At 47.4% G+C, this 19,473-nt stretch overlaps 1 protein-coding gene across 3 annotated transcripts in view; it reads right to left on the reverse strand.

Annotated features, from left to right (window-relative positions):
• Nucleotides 1-19,473, reverse strand: part of mthfd1b (methylenetetrahydrofolate dehydrogenase (NADP+ dependent) 1b) — a 52,907-nt gene that overhangs the window by 15,287 nt on the left and 18,147 nt on the right. For all 3 annotated transcript variants that reach the window (XM_078406978.1, XM_078406977.1, XM_078406979.1), the window contains exons 5-17: nt 18,815-18,951; nt 16,799-16,899; nt 15,758-15,894; nt 14,568-14,679; nt 12,452-12,579; nt 11,232-11,329; nt 10,222-10,395; nt 8,643-8,779; nt 7,018-7,064; nt 5,895-6,002; nt 5,724-5,798; nt 4,642-4,744; nt 3,319-3,395 (exon numbers count right to left, since the gene is read on the reverse strand). In XM_078406978.1, the coding sequence (XP_078263104.1) occupies nt 3,319-3,395; nt 4,642-4,744; nt 5,724-5,798; nt 5,895-6,002; nt 7,018-7,064; nt 8,643-8,779; nt 10,222-10,395; nt 11,232-11,329; nt 12,452-12,579; nt 14,568-14,679; nt 15,758-15,894; nt 16,799-16,899; nt 18,815-18,951 (1,434 nt within the window). The remainder of the gene's footprint in view (nt 1-3,318; nt 3,396-4,641; nt 4,745-5,723; nt 5,799-5,894; nt 6,003-7,017; nt 7,065-8,642; nt 8,780-10,221; nt 10,396-11,231; nt 11,330-12,451; nt 12,580-14,567; nt 14,680-15,757; nt 15,895-16,798; nt 16,900-18,814; nt 18,952-19,473) is intronic.

Consider the following 19,473-nt stretch of genomic DNA (forward strand, 5'->3'; position numbering starts at 1 on the left):
CACCGCCGGGGATGTACACACATTCTCGGTGTCCGAGCATGAGGTGAGGTGGGCTCTGACGCGTGTGAACACGAGGAAAGCTGGAGGCCCAGATGGTATATCTGGGCGAGTGCTAAAGTCTTGTGCTACTCAGCTTGCTCCAGTGCTCACCACAATATTCAACCTCTCCTTGGCCAAGTCCGTGGTCCCTGCATGCTTCAAAAGATCCATCATTGTACCGGTGCCAAAGAATGCCTCTCCAGCGTGTTTAAATGACTACCGACCGGTGGCCCTCACCTCGGTTGTCATGAAATGCTTTGAGAGGCTAATCAAGAAGCACATCTGTGCCCTCCTTCCTCGCAACATGGACCCACTACAGTTCGCATACCGTCTGAACAGGTCCACGGATGATGCGGTCTCCCAGGTTCTACACACCGCTCTCTCTCATCTGGACAGCCAGGGGGGCTATGTGAGGATGCTGTTCATTGACTTTAGTTCAGCATTCAACACAATAGTCCCCAGCAGACTGGTTGAGAAGCTGCTGGAACTGGGGCTTAGCACCCCTCTGTGTGCCTGGGTCCTGGACTTTCTCACTGCCAGGCCCCAAGTGGTCAGGATGGGGGAACACACATCTAGCTCCCTCACCCTGAACATAGGATCCCCCCAGGGTTGCGTCCTTAGCCCCCTACTGTACTCCCTGTACACACATGACTGTGTGGCCAGGTACAGCTCAAACTCCATCAAGTTTGCTGATGACACTGTGGTGGTGGGCCGGATCTCTAACAACGATGAGAAGGCCTACCGGGAGGAGGTGGCTGATCTGGCACTCTGGTGTCAGGACAATATCCTCCTCTTGAATGTCACTAAAACGAAGGAGCTGATTGAAGACTTCAGAAGGGCTAAACATCCAAGGACGTACACACCACTGGAGATAAATGGGTCTACTGTGGATAGGGTAAATACTTGGGAGTCCGCATCACAGAGGATCTGACATGGGCAACGCACATTGCCGCACTGGTGGGTAAGGCAAAGCAGCGCCTTTACCACCTTAGACAGCTGAGGAAATTCAGAGTGTCTCTGAGGATCCTTCATTGCTTCTACTCTGGGGCTGTAGAGAGCATCCTGTCCGGCAACATTACAGTCTGGTTTGGGAACCGCTCTGCCCAGGACAGGATGGCCCTGCAGAGAGTAGTGCGTTCGGCAGAACGCACCATGGGAACTACACTCGTCCCCCTGCAGGACCTATACATCAGGAGGTGCAGATCCAGAGCAAGCAAGATCATGAGGGACCCCTGCCACCCCAGTAACGGACTGTTCCAGATGCTACGATCAGGCAAACGCCTCCGCTGTCACGCTGTGAAAACGGAGAGGATGAGACGGAGTTTCTTCCCACAGGCCATCAGGACTGTCAACTTTTATAACTCCAGAGACTAAATTTTTGTCTACACTATAGTAACTTATTAACTTTATTTATATGCTGTAACTGTAATTCTTTTTTGTGCACAATCCGCAGGCATTGCCACTTTCATTTCACTGCACATCGTGTATGGGTATGTGACAAATAAACTTGACTTGACTTGATAGGCAGATGGTTTGGATTGAATTGAATAAATTTTATTAGCCAAGTATGTATACACACAATGAATTTGCCTTGGTGCTTTGCTCGCAAGAAACAACATGACATTCGGTAAATAATGTTGTGAAGAAATAGGTGATGTTTCTGGACGAGACCCTTCACTCGATCCGAAACGTCACCCATTCTTTCTCTCCAGAAAGACAAAGGGCAGAGATTAAAACAGATGGTGTGAGACAGCAGAACTAAGGAGCTGCAAATTGTGAAGCCAGGAGGAATGTACAGGAGGGGAAGGAGTCCAGATGGGGCACTGTGGAGGGGGGAGGGGATGAGTTGCTTGGGCAAGTTTCCCAAGTGGAGTAAAAGGTGCTGTTCTTAGGGAGGGGGAGGCCACTCGGCCCCTTCAGTCTGCACTGTCCTTTAAACATGATATATGGCTGATCTACGATTTCAGCGCCATATTATTTCATCAATCCCATATTAATCCCTTTAATATTCAAAGGTCTACTGGGCTCTGTTGTGAATATTATTGCTGATTCGTTAAATTAATTCTGCACTTTATCTATGTGCAGGAAAGAACTGCAGATGCTGGTTTAAATCAAAGGTAGACACAAAATGCTGGAGTAACTCAGCGGGTCAGGCAGCATCTCTGGAGAGAAAGAATGGGTGACGTTTCTGGTTGAGTCTGAAGAAGGGTCTCAACCCGAAACTTAACCCAGGCAGAGATGCTGCCTGTCCCGCTGTTACTCCAGCATTTTGTGTCCACCTGCACTTTATCTATGTGGACATCATTTGCCCGTTTTGCCATTCCCATCAACCACTGCTTTACCACATCTGTACTGTTCCCAACGTCTCTGCGACACAGCCAGACTCAGACACGCAGCTATTTATCCAGACTATCAGGTCAAGAACACAATGACTGTGGCAGCCTGCGGCTGGTTAGTTGGGGCTGATCCTGCAGATCGCAGTGGAGGATATCCACAACATCACCTGGCCAGGTCGATCCCTGCAAAACCGACCCAGTGCCTTCGACAGGACAACGGGTCTTTAAGGCCAATTTAGTTTAATTTATTATTGTCACATGTACTGAGGTACAGTGAAAAGCTTTGTTGCATGCTATCCAGTCAGTGAAAATATTATCTATGATTACAATCACGTCCATAGTGTACAGAGACATGATAAAAGTGATAACATTTAGTGGAAGATAACACCCAGTAAAGTCTGAATAAAGATAGTCTGAGGGTCTCCGATGAGATAGATGGGAGGTCAAGTCCGCTCTCTGGTTTGTTGATAAGACGGTTCATTTGCCTGATAACAGCTGGGATGAAAATGTTCCAGAAGCTGGAGGTATGAGTTTTAAAAATTCTGTACCTCTTGCCCGATGGAAAAGGAGAGAAGAGGGAGTGACCGGGGGTGCGTCTGGTTCTTGTCAAGTTAAAACTCTACATTTTTAACATCTTTATACTTTAATTATAGAAAAGTGGGAGCTCTTGTGTCATTTATTATTCGTACACACTTGCACTCAAGTACGATTGTGCTGATGTATAGCAAGATTTTCACTGAACTGCTCGCAAACAAGGAACATCACTACACCTAGGTATATGACGATAAAGTATCATTGAACCAAGACCAATCTTTCTTCAGTCCACCATTTGGATGGTAGGGAAGAGCGGTGGGGGGGGGGAGGGAAGAGCGGTGGGGGGGGGGGGGGGGGAGGCAAGAGCGGTGGGTGGGGGGGGGGGTGGGGGAAGGAAGAAAAGCCTTACCGTTCTGGTGAATCCTTTCTCAGTGCTGGACTGGCCAATCGTAATCTTCCTGAGAAACCTGTCATTGGTATCTATTACTTTAAGACAGAAAACGTGCATGGCATGAGGCACGAGCCAATGTCTGTACCAGTGCCACAAATGTGTCATTCTCCACATACGCTGCCTGGCCTACTGAGAATTTCAACAGCTCATTTCAATTCGTGAAGGAACTATCAACTGTTTACGAGAAAACTAACATTATTTTCACAGTAAAGCTATAACATTAAATTCTGCACACCACTACAACTCCTGAACAGAGTTTGAGAGGCAGAGGTAAGGGTAGACAGTCAGAACCATCTTTTGCTCCAGATGGAAATGTCATAGATTTGTCAGAGGGTGAAATTTAGAGATATGCAGGGCAAGGTTGTGGAACGAGCCACCAGGGGTGGTGCTGGAATGGCGCGTGCGTGGAACGAGCCACCAGGGGTGGTGCTGGAATGGCGCGTGCGTGGAACGAGCCACCAGGGGTGGTGCTGGAATGGCGCGTGCGTGGAACGAGCCACCAGGGGTGGTGCTGGAATGGCGCGTGCGTGGAACGAGCCACCACCAGGGGTGGTGCTGGAATGGCGCGTGCGTGGAACGAGCCACCAGGGGTGGTGCTGGAATGGCGCGTGCGTGGAACGAGCCACCAGGGGTGGTGCTGGAATGGCGCGTGCGTGGAACGAGCCACCAGGGGTGGTGCTGGAATGGCGCGTGCGTGGAACGAGCCACCAGGGGTGGTGCTGGAAACAGAAATGATAGTGGCATTTAAGAGGCTTTTAGTCAGGAACATGGTTATGCAGGGAATGGAGGAAAATGGATCACATATAGGCAGAGTAGATTGGCTTGGTTTAGTAATACAGGGTAGAAACAGGCCCATCAGCTCACCAATTTCTCCTCAACTAGCGATCAACTGTACACTAGTTCTATCCTGCACACTAGGAACAATTTACCCAAGTCAATTAACCTACAAATCTGCAAGTCTTTGGAATGTGGGTGGAGCACCCGGAGAAAACCCAAGCAGTCACAGGGAGAATGCATAAACTGTTTCAGTTCAGTTTATTGTCACGTGTACCAAGGTACAGTGAAAAGCTTTTGTTGCTGTCAGGATCGAACCTGGCGATTGAGGCAGCAACTCTACCACTATGCTGCCCGTTAGCGTTTAACTTAGCATCATGTTCGGCATGGACGTGGCATGTTTCTGGTCTCTTCTGTTCTACGTTCACAGCCAGCTGTGTAAGCCATCACATCGCCCGCATCATGAGCCGTATCCCAGAGAGCACAGCAAAACAGAAGGTTTCGTACCTCTCTGCCAGGTGATAGTGTCTGGTTCAATGTCCAGCCTCACAAAGCGGCTCATCTCTTCGTCTGTCAGAGCACTGGGATCGGTTTTGTTAATTCCAAGTTTCTGGGGAAAAAGAACGATTACAGATTAAGAATTCATCAGATTCTAGCAGAGTTGGAGATGACAGATGACAAGCACACAGCCGAGGAAACGGCTAACTATCCATCTCCTCGAGACAATGCTGGAACAACCATCCTCAATGTTGCCTCAAAGAGTCGAGCATCCACTGATCAAAACACAGTGCTGGAGGAACTCAGCAGGTCAGGCCGCACCGGGTCAGGACACTTAATTGAATCGACTGCAAGATCCAGCTTGGAAACAGGCCCTTCAACCCACCAAAACAGATTATCGATTCACCCTTTCACACTAGTTCTATGTTAGAAACATAGAAAATGGGTGCAGGAGGAGGCCATTTGGCTCTTCGAGCCAGCACCGCCATTCATTGTGATCATGGCTGATCATCCACAATCAGTAACCTGTGCCTGCCTTCTCCCCATATCCCTCGATTCCACTCGCCCCAAGAGCTCCATCTAACTCTCTTTTAAATTCATCCAGTGAATTGGCCTCCACTGCCTTCTGTGGCAGAGAATTCCACAAATTCACAACTCTGGGTGAAAAAGTTTCTTTGCACCTCAGTTTTAAATGGCCTCCCCTTTATTCCACTTTCGCATCCACTTCCTACACAGGGTTCATGGGAACGTAGGAGAGTATGGTTGAGAGGGAAAGATAGATGATTGAATGGCAGAGTAGACTTGATGAGTCAAATGGCCTAATTCTACTCCGAGAACTTATGAACAAGGGGTAATTTACAGAAGCCAATTAACTTACAAACCCACACGTCTTTGGGACATGGGAGGAAACTGGAGCACCCGGAGAAAACCCATGCAATCACACGGAAGAATGCAAAAGCTCCACAGCGACAACACTTGGTCAGGATCAAACAGGGGTCTCTGGTGCTGAGGCAACACCTCTACCAGCTGCGTCACTGTGCAGCCCCAATTGTTAAAATGGGCTTTGGCTGTTTCTGTGTAATGATCCGTACCTGTAATCTCTTCAGTTGAATGTTGCTGAATGCCTTGGCTCCTTTATTGGAAGGCACCAACCGATTGTACAGAGCCTGCAATGAAAGAGGGGGAGAGAGGGGACAGATTGATGGCCAAACTCTTCATTTCCAAACAGGGAGCTGGAGGACGGATTGAAAGGGTGACCATACCTTGTCAGACTGTGTCGCCTCGTGGAACATGCGGACGTCGATGGCAGCAGCAACCAGGTTATTGGCAGCAGTGATGGCATGAATGTCTCCTGTCAGGTGAAGGTTGAACTGCAGGACAGAGCAACGGGAGAAAGTTTCACCATAAAACATCACACAGGAGGCAAAGTCTGTCCCCCTCCCATCCCCTCAACCCACTGTGCTACTCCAGATGTAGAAACAAGGAACAGCGTGGAAGCAGGCCCTTCAGCCCACCTAGAATGTGCCGACCATTGATCACCTGTACAGTAGTTCTATCCTACACATGAGGGACAATTTACAGAAGACAATTAACCTACAAACCTACACATCTTTGGAGTGTGGGAGGAATCCGGAGCACCCGGAGAAAAACCACACAGTCACAGAGAGAACGCACAAACTCCATACAGAAAATACTCGTTGTCAGGTTCGAACCCGGGTCTCTGGTGCTCAAAAGCAGCAATCCTCCCGCTGAGCCACAGTGCCGCCCCAATGTAGAAACAATAAACTGCAAATGCTGGTTTACATAAAAGGACAAATTGCTGGAGTAACTCAGCATGTCAGGCAGCATTTCAGGAGAACGTGGGCAAGTGATGTTTCAGTTCGGACCTTTCTTCCAGCCAGATTCACTTCTTCCCCATTGCAGACGTTGGACTTTGTCTGTGGAACTGATGCGCTACAAAGCTGAGAACTATATTCTGCATTCTGTATCTTCCCATTTGCTCTACCTATTATAGACAATAGACAATAGGTGCAGGAGTAGGCCATTCGGCCCTTCGAGCCAGCACCACCATTCAATGTGATCATGGCTGATCATTCTCAATCAGTACCCCGTTCCTGCCTTCTCCCCATACCCCCTGACTCCGCTAACCTTAAGAGCTCTATCTAGCTCTCTCTTGAATGCATTCAGAAAATTGGCCTCCACTGCCTTCTGAGGCATTGTACTTGAGTTTGGCTTGATTGTATTCGTAATATTATCTGACGACTACATAGCATGTAAAACAAAGCTTTTCATTGTTCGTTGGTACACGTGACAATAAGAAACCAAAAGTTTATCAAAGATAAACGAATAGAATGTCTGAAAGGGCGCTGGTCGCCATGACGTTACCTCTTCCATTGGGATAACTTGGGAATACCCTCCTCCCGCGGCACCACCTGTAACACAAGTCCAGAGATCAGGCAATCTTGGAGAGGCAGCGCGGATCAAGTTGACATCCTAAACTGGGGGAAGCTGATTTCAATGGGACAAAAGACGTACAGGTATGTAGGTTAATTGGCTGGGTAAATGTAGAAATTGTCCCTAGTGGGTGTAGGATAGTGTTAATGTACGGGGATCACTGGGCGGCACGGACTTGGAGGGCCGAAAAGGCCTGTTTCCGGCTGTATATATATGATATGATATGATAAAAGACCTGGTGAAAGTCCATTTTTAGTTTAGTTTAGACATAGTGTGGAAACAGGCCCTTTGGCCCAACGAGTCCACGCCGACCAGAGATCACCCCGTACACTAGTTCTATCCTACACACTAAGGACAATTTACAGAAGCTAATTAACCTAGAAACCTCCACATCTTTGGAATGTGGGGGGAAAATCGAAGAAAACCCACGTGATAACAGGGAGAACGTACAAACTCCATACAGACAGCACCTGTAGTCAGGATCAAACCCGGTTCTCAGGCGCAGTGAGGCAGCAACTCTACACCTGCTTCACTGCCCCTCCCTTTGTAGCAGGTAAAACAAAAACTGAGATTAACAAAGAGTTGTGGTTTGTGGGGAGCCATTCTGTGCAGAATCCCCTTTGGGCAAGTTCTAGACTCAGCGCTATACAAACGTGGAAACAGGCTCTTCGGCTCAATTTAGGCCAGCAAGTGCAAAACCTCAAGATTAGAGGGAAAAAGACAAAGTGTGGGAGTATCTCAGCAGATCAGGCAGCATCTCTGGAGAACATGGACAGGTGACATTTCGGGTCAGGACTCTTCTTCAGAATCTGGCGAATGGTCCCAGCCCCAAAACGTCACCCATCCGTCCTGTTCCCACGCTGTGTCTCTAGAGTAGTTACACAACATGGATGTAAATCAATTGAGCTCAAAATAGGAAGCACTTAGATGATGATCAACTCACTTGCCTTAAATAGGAAGGATGTGGAGGCTTTGGAGAAAGTGCAAAAGGGGTTTACCAAAATGCTGCCTGGATTAGAGGGCATTAGCCACAGGGACATTTTTATTTCTGGAATATCCGAGGTTGAGAGGAGACCTGATAGAAATATATAAAATTATGAGAGGCATAGACAGGATGAACAGTTAGAACTGTTCAAAGTCTAGCGTAAATTGGGCATCTTGGTCAGTATAGATTCTACTCCTTGGAAACAGGCCCTTTGGCCCAACTTTCCCATGCCGAAATGTCAAAGACTAGAGGACATAGCTGTAAAATGAGAGGAGAAATATTTAAAGGTGATGTGCTGAACAAGCTTTAGTTTTGTTTTTACACGGAGGGTGATGGATGCCAGTTGAAGCCAAGGGTGGAGGCAGATGCAATAGTGATGTTTAAGATTCTTTTGGATAGGCACATGGATATGAAGGGAGTGGAGAGATATGGGTCACATGCAGACGGAAGGGGATAGTTTATTTTGGCAGCACAATAATCACGGATGCTGCGGGCCGAAGGGCCAGTTCCCGTGCTGTACTGTTCCAGATCTTAATGCACGTCGTAACGAGACCGGAGGTGAGATGATTACCTTTGATCCCAAAGGTGGGGCCCTGGGAAGGCTGCCGGACACAGGCAAACACGTTGATGTCCAGGTGGGCACCGATGGCCTGAGCCAGGCCGACCGTCGTCGTGCTCTTGCCCTCGCCCAGGGGAGTCGGGGTGATGCTGCGGGAGAGACCAGGGCCGTTAATAGAGTCATACAGCAAGAAAATAAGACTGTTGGCCCAACATTTCCACGCAGAGGGTGGTGGCTGTATGAATCAGCCGCCAGAGAAAGTGGTTGAGGCAGGTACAATAACAACACTTAAAAGGCATTTGGATAGGTTTAGAGGGACATGGGTCAAATGCAAGCAGGTGGGACTGGTATAAATGGAGCATCTTGGTCAGCAGAGGCAAATTGGGCTAAAGTTCAGCACGGTGGCACAGTGGTAGAGTTGCTGCGTTACTGCGAATGCAGCGCCGGAGACCCGGGTTCGAACCCGACTAGGGCGCTGTCTGTACGGAGTTTGTATGTTCTCCCTGTGACCTGCGTGGGTTTTCTCCGAGATCTTCGGTTTCCTCCCACACTCCAAAGGGGTACAGGTATGTAGGTCAATTGGCTTGGTAAATGTAAAAATTGTCCCTAGTGGGGATAGGATAGTATTAATGTGCGGGGATCACTGGTCGGCGCGGACCCGATGGGCTGAAAGGGCCTGTTTCTTGCCTGTATCTCTAACCTAAATAAAAGGGCCTGTTTCCAAGCAGTAAGCTCTATAATGACCAAGATGCCCAATCTACACTAGTCCTACCTGCCCACGTTTGGCCCATATCCCCCCGAATTTTTCCTACCCTTCAACCTGTCCAAATACCTTTTAAAACCTGTTATAGTCCCTGCCTCAAATACTTCCTTTGCAGCTCGTTCCATACACACACTACTCTCTATGTGAAAAAGTTGCTCCTCAGGTTCCTATTAAATCTTGCCCTCTCACCTTAAACCTATCTATGCTCTTTGGTTCTTCTCCGACCCTGGATGGAAGACTCTCTGCATTCACCCTATCTATTCCCCTCATGATTTTACATCCTTCATCTGTGTATCCATCCAACATCCCTCCAATAAAGGACTGTCATAGAGACATAGATTGATACACTGTGGGAACAGGCCCTTCGGCCCAACTCGCCCACACCGGCCAACAATGTCCCAGATACCCTAGTCCCACCTGCCTGCGCTTGGTTTATAACCCTCCAAACCTGTCCTATCCATGTACCTGTCCAGCTGCTTCTCAAACGATGGGATAGTCCCAGCCTCAACTACATCCTCCGGCAGCTTGTTCCATACACCCACCACCCTCTGTGTGAAAAAGTTACCCCTCGGATTCCTATGAAATCTTTTTCCCTTCACCTTGAACCTATGTCCTCTGGTCCTCGATTCCCCTACTCTGGGTAAAAGACACTGTGCATCTACCCGATCTATTCCTCTCATGATTTTGTACATCTCTATAAGATCTCCCCTCATCCTCCAATGCTCCATGGAATAGAGACCCACCCTACTCAACCTCTCCCTATAGCTCACACCCTCTAGTCTTGGCAACATCCTCGAGTCGGAAGATTCCAAGGAAGAATACCCTTACCCTGTGACAACGACGTATTTTCCATCCGGCTGCTCCCTGAGGCGATTGAGTGAGGTCAGGAGCACTTTTGCCTTTGACTTTCCGTAGAGCTCCACTTCATCAGACAGCAAGCCCACTTCCTTAGCCATGCGGCTGATGTGCTTCAGTGCACAAGACCGTGAAATGATTATGTCACTGGCGGGAACCAAACATTACTTTTTGAAAACGGGGTGAAATTCAAACAGAACCGAAGTAATGTTCAAATTAATACTAAAACACAAAGTGATGGATTAACTTGGCGAGTCAGGCAGCATCTCTGGAGGAAATGGGCAGGTGACAATTCAGTTCATCATCTGACCCGAAATGTCACCTGAAGAAGGGTCCCAACCCAAAATGTCACATCTATCTCCATATTCTCCAGAGATGCTGCCCAACCTGCTGAGTTACTCCAGCATCTACAGTTCTTTGTTTCTACAGCGTAGACTGAAGGGCCTTTTCCTGTGCTGTACTATTCTTGGTTCCTTTGGGAGACATCAGAGCATCATATTAACTAGTGGGAAGAGGAGCTCTACTTTGATGCTGCCGCTAACCAGAAAGTCAGTAGCGCAGGAGAGCAGATGAGACTAATGGCTTGGACCGAATGCTCTCTAATGTATGGAATTCACTGCTTGCACTTTTAACTGGCAGCACAGTGGCACTTCTGGCAGAGCTGCTGCCTCACAGCACCAGAGATCCAGGTTTGATCCTGACCTTGGGTGCTGTCTGTGTGGAGTTTGCACATTCTGCCTGAGACCATGTGGGTTTCCTCCGGGTGATCCGGTTTCCTCCTACATGTGGGATTGTAGGTTAATTGACCTCCCGTAAATTGCCCCAGTGTGTAGAGAGTGGATGAGAAAGTGGGATAATGTAGAACTTGTGATCGACGGGTGGCGTGGACTCGGTGGGCCAAAGGGTCTGTTTCCATACTATCGATCATCTCTATTATCCCTGACGTGACGGTCTCGCAGGCTGAGGAGAGCTCGCTGGTATACCTGGGCATGGGCTCCACGTGTCGAAGCTTGGTGTACTGAATGGCCCACTTGCCAGGCTTGCATTTCTCCAAGTAACGTTTGGCACTCTCCACCGTGTTCTGTCAGAGAATGAAAGGCCGAGAATGACGTTTCTATCCGATAAAACAGTTCTAGTTTAGTTATTATTGCCACGTGTACCGAGGGACAGTGAAAAGCTTTTGCTGTGTGCTATCCAATCAGCGAAAAGACCACACATGATTACAATCAAGCAGCCCACAGTGCAGACATACTGGATAAAGGATATAGATTAAGTGCATAGTTAGTGTAAGAAATGCTGCTGTTGAGTTAAAGATTTAAAAGAGCGGGGTGATTGTAATGAATGACAGCATATTCAGATTCTGATTCAGGAACCAGCATGCAAAGAGTTGCCTGACTTGGGCACCATCTTGTATACCAGGCCTTCATCTTTCTTCAGTTCCTGCAGAAATGCAGGAAAAATGAGGATTTTGCTGTGACAAATGCTGAGAACTATATTCTGCACTCTGTATCTTCCACTTTGCTCTACCTGTTGTACTTGAGTTTGGCTCGATTGTATTTGTGCATGGTATTATCCGATCTGATTGGATAATATAATATATTCCTTTATTTGTCCCGCACCGGGGAGATTTACAATAGCGGGGACGTGCAGCGTTGGTTCACGAGGCTAATTCCCGGGATGGCGGGACTGTCATATGTTGAAAGACTGGAGCGACTGGGCTTGTATACGCTGGAATTTAGAAGGATGAGAGGGGATCTTATTGAAACATATAAGATTATTAAGGGATTGGACATGCTGGAGGCAGGAAACATGTTCCCCATGTTGGGGGAGTCCAGAACATGGACAGGGTTAGGCCATTTAGAACAGAGATGGGGAAAAACTTATTCAGCCAGAGAGTTGTGGATCTGTGGAATTCTCTGCCTAGATGCTTTCAAGAGTTAGATAGAACTCAAAGATAGCGGAGTCAAGGGATATGGGGAGAAGGCAGGAACGGGATAATGATTGTGGATGATAAGCCATGATCACAATGAATTGCGGTGCTGGCTCGAAGGGCCGAATGGCCTACTCCTGCACCTATTGTCATGCAGAACAAAGCTTTTCACTGTACCTCGGTATAATAATCAGCCTAAACCCAAGCTGGGGCACATTCAGTCTCCAGAGACCAGGAGTGAAGAGGCAGAGTGACAGCAGAGTAAGAACTCACCTCCATGAGCATGCAGACGGTCATGGGCCCCACACCGCCAGGCACAGGGGTAATGAAGGAAGCCACCATCTTGGCCTCATTGTAAGCCACATCCCCAACCACTCGCTTTCCACTTGGCTTCGTGCTGTCTGAAACACAACAACATGCAGAATGATGGATATTAGTAATCAAGGCATTCATTCATAAAGATCTAGGACCAGAATTAGGCCGTTCAGCCCATTGAGTCTGCTCCGCCATTTGATCATGGCTGATCTATCTTTCCCTTCCAATCCCATTTTCCTCCCTTCTCCCCTTAACATTTGACGCTCTTGCCAATCAGGAATCGCTATCAATCTCCCCTTTAAAAATACCCAATGTTCCCAATGTTGGGGGAGTCCAGAACCAGGGGCCACAGTTTTAAGAATAAGGGGTAGGCCATTTAGAATGGAGATGAGGAAAAACTTTTTCCCAAGAGAGTTGTGAATCTGAGGAATTCTCTGCCTCCGAAGGCTGTGGAGGCCAATTCTTTGGAGGTTTTCAAGAGAGTGTTAAATAGAGCTCTTGAAGATAGCGGAGACTAGGGATATGGGGAGAAAGCAGGAACTGGATACTGATTGTGGATGATCAGCCATGATCACAGTGATGGCCACGGTGCTGGCTCCAAGGGCCGAATGGCCTACTCCTGTGCCTATTGTCTTGGCCTCCACTGCCTCCTAATCTCCATTCTAAAGGTATGTTTTCATATTGAGGCTGTGCTCTCTGGTCCTAGACTCTCTCGCTAGTGAAATCATTCTTTCCACATGCACACTATCGAGGTGTTAAATTATTAGGTACTCTGAATGCGATATAGGATGGAATCATCAGATGGTTGGACAGTTAAATATGGCAGCTGATGATTTATTGGGGTACAATGGGGCAACCAGAGATGAAGGCAACTCTCCAACTGTAGCCAGTCAAAGACCTTTGGCTTTGTGACTCTTGTACTCAATGCACCGAGCAATGAAGTAGAGCTGCTGACTCACAGCGCCAGAGTTTAATTCTGATCTCAGAGGCGGTCTGTGTGGAGTTTGCACATTCTCCTTGACCGCCTGTGTGCTCCGGTTTCCTCCCACATCCCCAAGTCACGCAGCTCTGTACGTTACATGGCTGCTGTAAATTCTCCTTTTTATGTAGGCGAGTGGTGGAATACAAGGGGATATGATAACAATGTGGAGACAACAAAAAATGTGATCAATGTAGGATTAGTAGCTGTTGGTCGGCACCAATTCAGTGGGCCAAATGGCCTCTTTTCACTCTGCATCTCCCTAGGACTCTAAAATTTGAACCCGAATCACCCAAGGAACAAACAGGACAGGATACCAAATGCTGGAGTAACTTGGCGGGTCATGCAGCATCTCAGAACATGAGATATTGCCTGACTTGCTGGATTACTCCAGCACTTTGTGTAAACCAGCATCTACAGCTCCTTGTTTATACGAGAAAACAGGACAGTGAACCTTCTGGATTTTAAGAAGTCTCTCCACCTGCATTAGTGGTAGATCATCAGTTGTGGTCACCAATTTATAGGAAATATGTTAAGCTGGAAAGGGTGCAGAGAAGATTTATGAGGATATTGCCAGGACTCGAGGGCCTGAGTTACAGGGAGAGGTTGAGCAGGCCACAACCTTTCTCCTTGAAGCACAGAGAGATGAGGGTGATCTTATAGAGGCGTATAAGATCATGAGAGGAATAGCTCGGGTGGATGCACAGATTCTTTTACGCAGAGTGGGGAAACCAAGAACCACAGGAGATATGTTTATTGTGCGGGGGGAAAGATTTAAAAAGATTTGAGGGGCAACTTTCTTTTTTACCCAAAGGGTGGTAGGTATACGGAACCAGCTGCCACATGAGGTAGTCGAGGCAGGTACTATCACAACTTTTAGAAAACATTTGGACAGGTACTTGGATAGGACAAGTTTAGGGGGATATGGGACAAACGCGGGCAGGTGAGACTAGTGTAGACGGGGCATGTTGGTCGATGTGGGCAAGTTGGGCCGTTTCCACACTTTGACTTCCTATGAGGAAGGTATACAGTTGAGCCGTCAGGGCCTTGTTCCCATCTTTGGTGTTGATCGTTCACTTGTGGATTTTTGCTCACCGGGAACATGGTTTATTCCGCAGTCAATGACCACAGCTCCAGGTTTGATCCAATCGCCTTTCACCATTTCTGCTCTGCCAGCTCCCACCACCAGGATGTCCGCTCGACCTACCTAAAAATCAACCACAGCAGGTTACACCCGCACAAGGTAAGGAAGAAGGGTCTTGACTCGAAACGTCACCCATTCCTTCTCTCCCGAGATGCTGCCTGACCCGCTGAGTTACTCCAGCATTGTGTGTCAACCTTTGATTTTAACCAGCATCTGCAGTTTTTTTCCTACACAGAGGTCAGGGTCTTCCCTCTGGGAAACCTGTCAGCCAGGTACCATCTTGTGTTCCAGGCCTTCATCTTTCTTTAGTTCCTGCAGAAATGCAGGAAAATTGAGGACTTTGACTCTGGAACTGATGCACCACAATGACATAGGCCCTTCAGCCTATCGAGCCCGAAACTCGCTGAGTTCTCCACCACTTTGTGTTCTACTTGGAGATCGACAGAAACTGGCACACTGCTGCCACCTGGTGATGATATTAAAGATAGACGCAAAGTGCTGGAGTAACTAGGCAGGTCAGGCGGCAGCATCTCTGGAGGAAAAGCATAGATGTTTTATCGGGTCGGGACACTTCTTTAGATTAGTTTACGGATACAGCATGGGAACAGACCCTCCAGCCTACCTAGTCCATGTAGAACGTCGATCACCCGTTCGCACTACCTATGCACTAAGGGCAATTTACAGAGGGCCAATTAACCCATAAACCCGCACGTCTTTGGGATGTGGGAGGAAACTGGAACACCTGGAGGAATCTCACACATTCACGGGGAGAATATGCAAACTCCACAAAGACATCACCTGAGGTCGGGATCGAACCCGGGTCTCAGGCGCTGTGAGGTAGCTGCTATACCAGCTGAACTTCTCTCAACTTTCGGAGATTGACAACACAAATCATTTCCCAAGAGATGCTGCCTTATCCATCCATGTCCTCCAGAGATGCTGCAAGGGTGAGGTAGCATCTCTGGAGGACATGGATAGGTGACATTTTAGGTCAGGACCCATCATTAGAATAACCCAGTTATTCTTATGCTCGTCTCCACTTATGCTTGTTTCCACTGGCACTTTGCACAACCGCGCTCTCCTATTCAGACAAGAACTATGTTTTCAGCCACTATTTGAATGGTTCTGGGTTCACCCTTACCTCGCCCTGGAGGTCCGCTGTCTTAGAGTGGCAGGTAGTCACCGTGGCGTTGTTGCACACTAGCAGGTCACGCATGGGGGCACCAACGATCTTGCTCCGTCCTATAACAACTGCCTTGGAGCCAGCGATCTTCACACCTGTAACAACCCATTACAGCAGAGAGCATTCAGTGACAAAGCAATGGCAGCAGTGTTAAATTGCCTCTGCCTTTCAGAGTCAAAGCACAAGAGTTCCCCCTCTCCCTGTTAGTCTATTCATCAAAAGCTTCACAAATATTGGGATCACCTGGAACACCCTGGCCTCACCTTATCAAAGATATTTCATTTGTTCTATCCATCTATCCCTTTCTCTCTGCAATTTAAAACCAACTTGCTTTCTCCTTTTCCATTTCTGATGAAAGGTCATTGACCTGTTTAATTTAGAGATACAGCACGGAAACAGGCCCTTCAGCCCAAGTCCACACCCATTCACTCATCCATTCACTCGTTCTATGCTATGCCACTTTCTCATCCACTCCCTACACATTGGAGGGTAGTTTGCAGAGACCAACTAACCCACAAACCTTCACGTCTCTGGGACATGGAAGGAAACCAGAAGCAGCAGCTCTATCAGCTGCGCCATTGTATCGACCTAAATAGTTAACTCTGCTTCTTCCCACAGGTTTCTCACACTGGTGAGAGCTTCCAACATTTTTATTTGCAGTTTTTCTGTTTTCTTTTTCTCCTCCAGTAACATTGCCAACTGATCCTGTGGATCAACCCCACCAATCTGCTGATCAAATACCTTCCTCTTCCTGCGCTGTACCGTATGTTCTATAGAGATGGACCTGGTATCATGTTTGGCACAGACATTGTGGGACGAAGGACATATTCTTGTGCTGTTGTGATTCTATGTACTTTAATGCTCAAAAATTCATTTACCCTGGCCTAAAATAAACTCAATGACAGAGGCTTCATTGATGATCTGACTGAATGGCCGAGTAGCTAAGTGGCTTAATTCTGCTAGCATTTTCCAAGTTCTTCTAGCAGAATCCATTCCTACCAGTCTGTTTGATCAGCTCCAGGCAGCCTTTGGGAGTACACGGGATAAAGCAGTCATTCACATCTCCTCGAGCCAGTTTCCCTGCGTTGATGCTAGTTAATCTGGGAGATTGTGAAAAGGTGCATTTCAAAACAATTGAAAACATATCAACTCAAGTGCCGCATGAAACAAATCCTTCCAAAAGTACACGTGACAATAATAAACCTAAACACACTGAGAACTATATTCTGTACTCTATTCTCTGTTCTGTTTTTAGCTTCGGTTCCATCGAACTTTGTTCTGTGAATTCTCTGAATGCTTTCAAGCGAGAGCTAGATAGAGCTCTTAAGGATAGCGGAGTCAGGGGGTATGGGGAGAAGGCAGGAACGGGGTACTGATTGAGAATGATCAGCCATGGCTCGAAGGGCCGAATGGCCTACTCCTGCACCTATTGTCTATTGTGTTCTTGATTTATATATAGCATTATCTGATCTGTTTAGATAGAATGCAAAACAAAGCTTTTCACTGTACTTTGTTACACATAACATTAAACCTAAACCCTAAGGAATATCCTGGCTTTATTGCCGGTTAACATTCAAAGCACTGATCACTGATGGTGCAACAATTAGTCTCTACAATGACCCTGGTGGTGATGCAGAAGGGGTAAGCTCATCCACGAGTCATCCAAGAAGATGTTAGGAGGTTGCAGGGTGATCTGGATAGGTTGAGTGAGTGGGCAGGTGCATGGCATTTGCAGTATAATGTAGAAAAATGTGAGGTTATCCACTTTGGCGGCAAAAACAAGGAGGCAGATTATTATCTCAATGGCGTCAGGTTTGGTAAGGGGGAAGTGCAGCGAGACCTGGGTGTCCTTGTACACCCGTCACTGAAAGTTGGCGTGCAGGTACAGCAGGCAGTGAAGAAAGCTAATGGCATGTTGGCCTTCAAAACGTGTGGATTTCAGTATAGGAATAAAGAGGTTCTGCAGTTGTACAGGGCCCTGGTAAGACCACATCTGGAGTATTGTGTACAGTTTTGGTCTCCTAATTTGAGGAAGGACATCCTTGTAATTGAGGCAGTGCAGCGTAGGTTCACGAGATTGATCTCTGGGATGGCGGGACTATCATATGAGGAAAGATTGAAAAGACTAGGCTTGTATTCACTGCAGTTTAGAAGGATGAGAGGGGATCTTGTAGACATATAAAATTATAAAAGGACTGGACATGCTAGATGCAGGAAAAATGTTCCCAATGGTGGGGGAGTCCAGAACCAGAGGTCACAGTGTTAGAATAAAGGGGAGGCCATTTAAAACTGAGGTGAGAAGGAACTTTTTCACCCCGAGAGTTGTGAATTTGTGAAATTCTCTGCCACAGAGGGCAGTGGGAGGCCAAATTATTGGAAGAATTTAAGAGAGTTAGATAGAGCTCTGGGGGCTCATGGAATCAAGGGATATGGGGAGAAGGCAGGCACGGGTTACTGATTGTGGATGATCAGCCATGATCACAATGAATGGCGGTGCTGGCTCAAAGGGCTGAATGGCCTACTCCTGCACCTATTTTCAATGTTTCTACGTTTCTATCTGGACAAGTACATGGATAGGAAAGGTTTGGAGGGATATGGGCCAAATGGCCTTTTTCTGCGCTGCATGTCTCAATAACACTGCTCTTGGCCTCTGCTAGAAAGCACATGAACTGGAGTTCATCCTACATCATTCAGACTCGAAGTCCTGAGGACAGGTTTAAGGTGAAGGGAAAAGATTTAATAGGAATCTGAGGGGTAACTTTTTCACACAAAGGTTGGTAGGTGTCTGGAACGAGCTACCAGAGAAGGTAGTAGAAGCAGGGACTATTCCAACGTTTTAGAAACAGTTAGACAGTACATGGACTGAACAGGTTTGGAGGAACATGGGCCAAACGCAGGCAGAGTAGTATTGATGGGGACATGGTGATCGGCATGGGTAAGTTGGGCCGAAGGGCTTGTTTTCATGCTGTATGACACTATAACTCTACGGCAAAAGCAGGAGGACGCGATTCCTACCCATCAACATCCTTCTCAGGGGAAACTGCGTTTGTTACTTTTTCAACATCGATTGGGTTGATGGAGTCCAGGGGGAGCTGCACGATGAGTCCATGTACACTAGGGTCCTCGTTAATGCGTGTAATGTTACTCAGCACCTGCAAAATACATCAGGAACAGCCAGATGATCAAATTCAGTAAATAGATCGTTTGATACTATAACAGCATTTAAAAGACACTGTCCAAGAAGGCAGGAGAATGGTGTTGAGAGGGAAAGATAGATCAGCTACGATTGAATGGCAGAGTAAAATTGATGGGCCGAATGGCCTAATTCTGCTCCTAGAAATTATGGACTTCGGTCCGTGGAAAGGAAAGGTGTAAAGGGATATGGGCCAAACGCAGGCAAGTGGGATTAGCTGAGATGGGGCACCTTGGGAGATGGGGCATATGGAACAGTTGGGCTGAAGGGCCTGTTTCTGTGCCCTATGATGTTGACCTGCTGGGCCAGGTCTTTTTGCTGTGGAAATCAATTAAACTGCAGATGCTGCAAATCAGAAACTAGAAGTCATACATTTAAGATGAGTGCGGAAAGATTTAATACAGATCTGAGGGGTAACTTTTTCCACACAGAGGATGGTGAGTATATGGAAGGAGCTGCCAGAGGAGGTAGTTGAGATAGG

The sequence above is a fragment of the Rhinoraja longicauda genome, chromosome 10 (assembly GCF_053455715.1).
Source record: "Rhinoraja longicauda isolate Sanriku21f chromosome 10, sRhiLon1.1, whole genome shotgun sequence".
In the NCBI taxonomy this organism is placed as follows: Eukaryota; Metazoa; Chordata; class Chondrichthyes; order Rajiformes; family Arhynchobatidae; genus Rhinoraja; species Rhinoraja longicauda.